At 34.9% G+C, this 7,500-nt stretch overlaps 1 protein-coding gene across 1 annotated transcript in view; it reads right to left on the bottom strand.

The window, feature by feature from the left end:
- The window catches only part of LOC113679062 (ubiquitin carboxyl-terminal hydrolase 39), a 14,855-nt gene extending 8,363 nt beyond the window's left edge, over window positions 1–6,492 (bottom strand). The window contains exons 1-11 of the mRNA XM_027196008.2: window positions 6,375–6,492; window positions 5,782–5,833; window positions 5,035–5,129; window positions 4,879–4,958; window positions 4,309–4,365; window positions 3,826–3,922; window positions 2,973–3,028; window positions 2,158–2,254; window positions 1,298–1,380; window positions 394–439; window positions 81–158 (exon numbers count right to left, since the gene is read on the bottom strand). Of these exons, the coding sequence (XP_027051809.2) occupies window positions 81–158; window positions 394–439; window positions 1,298–1,380; window positions 2,158–2,254; window positions 2,973–3,028; window positions 3,826–3,922; window positions 4,309–4,365; window positions 4,879–4,958; window positions 5,035–5,129; window positions 5,782–5,833; window positions 6,375–6,474 (841 nt within the window). The 5' untranslated portion in view covers window positions 6,475–6,492. The remainder of the gene's footprint in view (window positions 1–80; window positions 159–393; window positions 440–1,297; window positions 1,381–2,157; window positions 2,255–2,972; window positions 3,029–3,825; window positions 3,923–4,308; window positions 4,366–4,878; window positions 4,959–5,034; window positions 5,130–5,781; window positions 5,834–6,374) is intronic.
- Window positions 6,493–7,500: the final 1,008 nt, after the last annotated feature.

Consider the following 7,500-nt stretch of genomic DNA (forward strand, 5'->3'; position numbering starts at 1 on the left):
CACAGTAAAATTAAATCCTATATTCTCATTCCAGGGAGTTTAAGGGTCAGTGCTTCACAAACACTCGTAAGTCAACTTACTGCTAGTTGCTTTCTTTGTTCCACCAAGAGTTGTGTGCAGAGAGTTAAGAAACCAAGACAAAAATTCCACTGGATCACCTAATAAACCGATGAAAGTAAATTATTACAGTACTAACACTGAAGGAATAATTGCTTGAATTTCAATCATCAAGCAAGCTCCCTGGTCAATTCTTTTCTTTTTCAGTTTTCAAAAGATTCATTCATTCATTTATTTTTTGTTGGCTGACCAAGCCACTTTTATATACACCAGCAAGAAAATTGTGGGAAAAATTTTATGAGGATGGTTAAAGAAACAGGAAATTACTAAATTTACCTTGTTCAGTAAACTGGAATCTCTTTTTGCTACAAAGCACCACAGCCTAGAAATGAATTCATGAAACAGTCCTTAATCACAGGAAAGAAAGCACAACCATTTGAATCTCTTTTAAACTCTTTATACACTAACACCAGTATAAATATTCTCCACACTGTTCTCTATACATCCCCAAAGATGCCCTAAGCTGCTGACAAAGAGAATTTGTTTATCAATCAAGGGCTTCTTTAGCTGGTGATCATTTCTTTTAATTCTCATTAACTTATTGTTTGATTGAGGGCTGATACTCTTTGCAAAAATTAGATGCTATTTACTCTTTGGTGTTGAACATTTCAAAGGTTGCATTATAAGCTTTTATCTATGGAAGACTTCCAAGCTAAAATGTTAGCAACCCAATAAAAAAAATGTCACAATATTTGTCATGAGTTTCTGATGGGTTGCCATTTAGATCAGTTTTCAATTGAGTTTCACAAGTAATCCATGATTACTTCGGCTGTGCCTGACTTTTCTCAGTCTGTGATTGGTCCTGAAAACTTGTACCACCATCTCAACCAATCAGATTAAAAACTGAAACTTATCCTGATTTGGTCACTCATGTTTTCCTGCATTAAATAATTGTGGCATTTACTAATTGGCTAACGATGATGTTAAGCTTGGCTCCAATTGACTGGTGATATTACATTGATTGGTTTTGTCCCTTTTGAGACGCATCTGATACTGCCTAATCTTTTCATAGTTGCTACATTGAGTATGGTAACTAAAAAGCAGAGGATGATTTTTTTTTTCTGTTTGAATCAACAATCAGAAAATTAATGTGGGTCATTAAAGAAGCCAGCAATTAAAAATCTGAGAACAGGCATTAATGAAGAAAAGTTCAGATGAAAATGTATGTCAGTACACCGACCTGCAACATCTCATGAGGGCTGACATGAGCTTTGAAGTTACGTGGATTCCAAATTTTTCTAATTAGCTCTCCAAACCTGTTTACTAAAACAAAAGTTCACAACAGGAAATAAATAAATTGAAATAGTTTGTGGACCAGAAAAGTTGATGACCATACAAATTAATAAATTTAACAAATGCTATTCATTTAAAGAATTGACATGTGTGCATTAGAGAATGATAACAAGAGAAAAGAGATAAACAACAAACCAATTAACCCTTTAAATCTCACAAGTGATTGACTTATAACTTCTTCCCATAATATCCATATATTATTCAGCAAATGGAAAATGAGGATACTCAAATTCTTATAACCAAATTATGAGGTAATGTACAGCAGTTAGAGGGGAAAATTAACAATCAGATCTCTGGGGTTCAAAGATTAACCAAAACAGACAGCTAGAGGTACCAAAAAGTGTTTCATTTATGGAAAAATAACTGCTTTTCCAGCATGTTTTCACAACATACTGATCAGAATGTTGTACACAGGCACCCCAAATCATATGTGTGAAGCATGGCTTGGCTTATTTCTCTATCGGATTGGAGTTGAAAACCAAGCACCTTTCACCCTTTAACTCCCAGAAGTGATTGACATGTTACTTCTCCCTATAACATCTAAACATTATCCAGCAAACAGGTAATGAGAATATTCAAACTTATCAGGTAGAAGTTGTTATCTTGATCAAATTCTTGTAACTTATTTACAAGGAAATGTGTAGCAGCTAGAGGGGAGAATTAACAATCAGATCTTGGGAGTTAAAGGGTTTAGTTTACTTAGTGAATGATGCTCTTGATATTTCTTGCATTGCTCCCAGGTCTTACCTAGAGGAAACATGATATCTCCAGGAGGACGCTTAATGCTTTGATAGTTTTCTTCTCGAAGAAAAAAATCACGGATTGGTGGGACGAATGCCAAAGCCTGTTGATTGAAATAAGGAGATCATTGGTTGTAAAACTCAATTAGTATTTGGACATTAAGATCAGTCATAATAAATCCATTAATAAAGTAAAGCAGTCTTGTTCAGTTCACTGCATGTGTTTGAGGTGAATAGGATATTTAATAATAAGATGTTAGGCTGAATCAATATCACAGAAAAACTGACCAATCAATGCATGAACAAGACTTATAACATAAAACTGGCAAACAACTATTCATCAGAACCAAAGTATTGACCTCAACAGACAATCAGGATGTAAAATACATAAAACCTGGAAACCTGGAAACCACTCCGCTTTGCATCGTGGTTTCCTACGCTTATCTCATGTTCTCCCAACCTCCCACGTGTTTACATCAGGCTATGTAAACACGAAAACCATTTCTTCCATAAATAATACAAGGTCAAAGACAGTAATTAATAATGAGACAAATAATACATGTAAAGCACTCTTTTAAATTGTTTTCCATTAAGTAATGTGTCTCTAAGTCCTCTAAACTTCCAGAAATGAATGATTAGAAACTTCTCCTCAAAATATGACAATACAAATTCCATCAAATTGGAGATACAAGTTGACAAACTTGCTTTGACAGGACACTTTACTCTCTTTGTTGATAAGCAAAGAAATGTATGGCAGCTAGTAAGGAGAATTCTGAATCAGATCATGAGAGTTAAAGAGTTAAGAACAACCATCATCCTCACCTGTAGTACTACATTCAAGTAATCATTTGCTTTGATGTTATTCAGTCCAACAATTCCTTTAAGAGGATAAAACACATAAAAAAACCTAAACAAAAAAAATTAATCAAGGGGGTAATGTTCTACAGAAATTGTGGTGTAGCACCGACAGAAGGTAACACAAGAAAATTTGGTTTTATCAACTGACTTGATGGTAATAGTGAACAACTGTTGGTGAACAACTGTGGCCCATTGTCAGCCCACTGTTGGCCCACTGTCAGCCCACTGTCCGCCAACTATCAGTTGACAGTCTGCCGACAGATGGCCGACAGTATCTTTTGGGAACTGTTCTTAACTTTTACTGACTTGATAATGCAAATTGGTCACTGTATAGAGTTTCAAAGCTGAATTAAAGCTTTTGAGCATAAACCCTTTGTCAGAGCAATTAGAGGCATAATGAGTTGGGTTGTCCATGCTTAATGTGCAGAAAAATGTAGCCACACTATTGGTGGGAACATGGTTACATGAAGAATAAGAATAAATTAGTTTAATGAAAATTGTTTGTTAATACTATGGGGATTAAGAGTGCTGATTTAAAAGATAAATTTTCTTTCTAAATTTTTGTGGTATTCCAGAGAGCTTGGATTTACAGAAAGGCTGCAGACTGCCATATGTTGCATAGAATGATTTGGGAGATGTAAATGACTGGCAGTTTCTGAATGAGACATTTTGATCTCTTCTAGACAAAAATGAGACAGATCAAATTAATCCCACTAGCATTGCATAATTACATGATAACATGCTTTAAAAAAACCAGAATAACCAAAAAAAAGGGTGCTACACTATTCCTAGAATTTAATAAAATGCTAATATTTACCAGGTAGATAGGTTGTGCCATCAAAAGCTCTGGACAGCTTTGCTGATTTATCCAACTGCATAATATCATTTTTGGTAAACGTTGGGTTTAAAACATACTGAAAAGAAACATGTAAACTATCTTAGACTCTTTTCATATTTGACAATATTGTTGCCACAATTTATGTTTAAAGTGATCTGAAATGGTTGAATGAGAAACAACTTCAGTCGTTTTTCCATCAAACATCATATCTGCGACAATTTCAATTTTATTTTAAAATATACTGATATTGAATAAACAAAGTAATACATAACAACAACTCAATTATGAATAATTTTATATACATTTAATTATACTTTAAAAGGAAACAATTGGTAATGAAATTGCATTTGTTCAAACAATTTTTTGACTCTTCAAGTTAAGTAATTTAATCAGTAATAACTTGTGTGAATAATTGCAGACAGAGGCATAAAACTTGTTTCAATTGTTAAAATTTAAACTCACCTTTATATCATCTAAAGAAGAGTCAATAACTTCATAGTTATCAGGTAAACAGTAAAACTGAAAGAAGTAGTAATAAATTTTATTCTTTACTTCAATCATAATTATAAAATGCCTATAAAAATACATTCACTTATTTGTCAAAAACCTGTAGTTTACAGTACAAGTTCTGAGTTTCATTTGATTCCAAAACACTTTGATAGCCAAAAAAAGGTGCTTTTAAATGCACACTTTGAACAACCATTGTCTTTCATGTCTAAAAATTTGATGAGATAGATTTGCCTAAATGTCCAAAAGAGTTAAGACACAACCCTGCCCCCATTCTAACAACATGTGTTTTGGGATAATAAAATCATTTGCAAAGACATTTCTACACTGTCCAGTGAACAGTTGTTGAAAATACTCAAACTTGTCAGGTACAAGTTGTTATCTTAATCTACCAGTGACACAAAGTTCTCTCAACTAATTTACAGGGAAATATGTAGCAGCAGAGGGTAATATTGGTAATATTAATAATCAGATAAGGGGAAATTACTGGTAATCATGAGACAAAGTGTTTATTGTCAGTCTCACCTTGAGTGTATGAAGATTAAGAAACACATGATGATCAACTTGTACACTGTGTGTGTAAGCATGAGAGCGACGTCCGCGGCCTGTGGAATCCAAAAAAAAAAACACTTTACTATGCCCTAACAGTCACACAAAAACATAGACTAAAGCAATTCTCACCTTGAAAATACTTTCCGCACACCAAGCAAGCATACACATTGATGTGTGATAATGACACAGAACACAGCTTCTCAAAATCAAAGTCGAGCACATGCCTGTAAAAAAAAATGGGTTCTTTAGGGTATGTTTGGTATGCACAACCTGAGAGTTACGATCAGTTATGGTGGACATTAAAAGAAAATCATGTTAAAAAGAGAAAGTTGAGAAAAACCACAACAAAATGAAGTCTTAAGGGAGCTAGGAAATATCACACAGGGATTGTACTCCTTGAATAAGCCATTGTTACAAGTAAATGAAGCAATAAATCAAAAAATTTTGCTGGATTTTCTTTTGCAGATTGGAGGTTTGTTGAGTTGCTGGGAACTTAATTTTGCAATTCTCCTATCAAGGAGCAAGAAGTTAGCACAGATGAAAATGTAGCATTCACATATTTGATTACTTGCTGAATCACAGCACACTCTAGCTACATCATGTCACTGAATCTATAAAAATTTTAGAACCTTGCGGCCAAAAAGAACTGACCCAACAACAAAGTTAAACAAAAAAACCTATTATTTCCATCACCCTACTGCAGCTGTTTAATTTTTTTAATCATATATTTGTTCCTGCAAGAACTGATTCTATGTGGGTTGAGGTCAATCTGCAAAATCTACTCAAATCAAAACCCACAAAATTTTGTTTGCTCAATTATGTGGAAGTTTGTTACATACATGATCAAAAAATATTCAACAGTTGGCTACACTGTACCTGTCTATGGTGTCAAGATAAGGACAATGTCTACTCTGATAAGCACTGTGTTCTGGAAAATAGAGAATAAAATCCGACTGGTTTTGTTTTTCGAGTGAGAGGGGTATTTTCAACCCAAAGGATTTGAAATAAAAAGGTACTCTACTAATCAGAAATTTATCATGTGGATAAGCCGAGTAACTTTTCAGAAAAGAAGTGAGAAAGGGATCAGAAACACCATTTGTAATAAAAATGTGAACTGAAGAGAAACAAAGTTCACACACCTCTTTTGGTAAAATTTCCTCACAGCCCCATACTATTGTAAAACAAATCTGTTTTCCTAATGGCAATGTATTGTTTTTGTCATTGTTTTCTCTATCCAAGAACTGAATGCATAATGTAGTATGAGGCTGTGCGGAAATTTTACCTTTACCGTAAACCACTTAAACGAGGAAAGAAGGGAACGTTTCAATAATTATGAAGAGGATTGTAGTTGTCATGATCAGTAATCGGTGGAATGAGCGAAAAACACGAGGATCACAATCAAATCTTCAACAATTTTGCTCTTCGCATCATTTCGAGTGTACTTATCCTGCCGGGTCTACTAGCGGTACCTTGTTTTCTTCGAGCTTCCTCTTCTTCTTCATCGTCGCTGTAGTTTTCGACAAGAGGTCTTTTTATTCCTCGCACCTCTACCTCGTCTTCATCCGCCATTTTGAATCTAAGAATAGATTCCAGGCTCCGCGCTCCGTAAAATATGGCGGGAATGTTTCCAAGGAGCCGCTCATTTGTAGTGTGGTTTGATCGCCCGGCAAACTACTCTGTTACATGTTACCCCGGGTTCAAACCATTTACTGAACAGCTCATTATTAATCTCCTAGGATTCTCGGGGATCACATGGGAAGAGGGCTAAAGAAAATTGAGTCTTACATTTATCCTATACACCCCTGTCTTCCCCTGTCTCCTTTAGGAGCCTGACTAAGCAGGCTACGGTTTTCTGATCGGGTAAAATATATAATATTTAACAATCATTCCATGAGCGCACGCTAGATGTGGGATGGTAAATAGCCAACGAGGCGTCTAGCGCCGAGTTAGCTATGACCAATCTCATATCCAACAAACGCGAATGTAATAGTTTTTTTATTAATTTTCATAAAATCCTGAACGTTTAGATATTTGGAGGCTTTTTTCCGGTGCCATGCATTTCCATATAGGGTAACTCGGAATATGAGCTGATAAACGGAGCTGAATGAACCACTCAGAACACTAGAAAATGTATTATTCGGAGTTTAAAATGTAATAAATGTATCCTTGGCTTAAAACTTCATATGCGCAAGCCTGGTAGTCGTACAGTCAAAAGAAATTTGCTAGCAGTAGTTGCAGCTCTTTTATTAGGCGGTGAGTACTCGGCTATAAAATATTTACCACCTACATCTGCCAGAGATTGATTTTGTGTTGAAGATACAGAGTCATTTGAATTAGCATAAAACTTTCAGTGTAACTTAACAACTTAAGCAATAGTTTAAATACATACGGAAATCTGAAATCTAGTTTAAGGCACTAGTAGTTCAAGTTTCAAGTTTATTAAGTTTGCAGGAAAATCTTTGTACAATAATCACCTCCTGCAAATAGCGAGCTAATCTAGGCAGGCGGTGTTAAGGACATACAACACGAATTACAAAAACACGAATTATGCGAATTATTCGATTTTGCATACATTATTTGACAAAAGAGGGAAAA

This window comes from Pocillopora damicornis, chromosome 3 (assembly GCF_964200805.1).
Source record: "Pocillopora damicornis chromosome 3, jaPocDami1.2, whole genome shotgun sequence".
In the NCBI taxonomy this organism is placed as follows: domain Eukaryota; kingdom Metazoa; phylum Cnidaria; class Anthozoa; order Scleractinia; family Pocilloporidae; genus Pocillopora; species Pocillopora damicornis.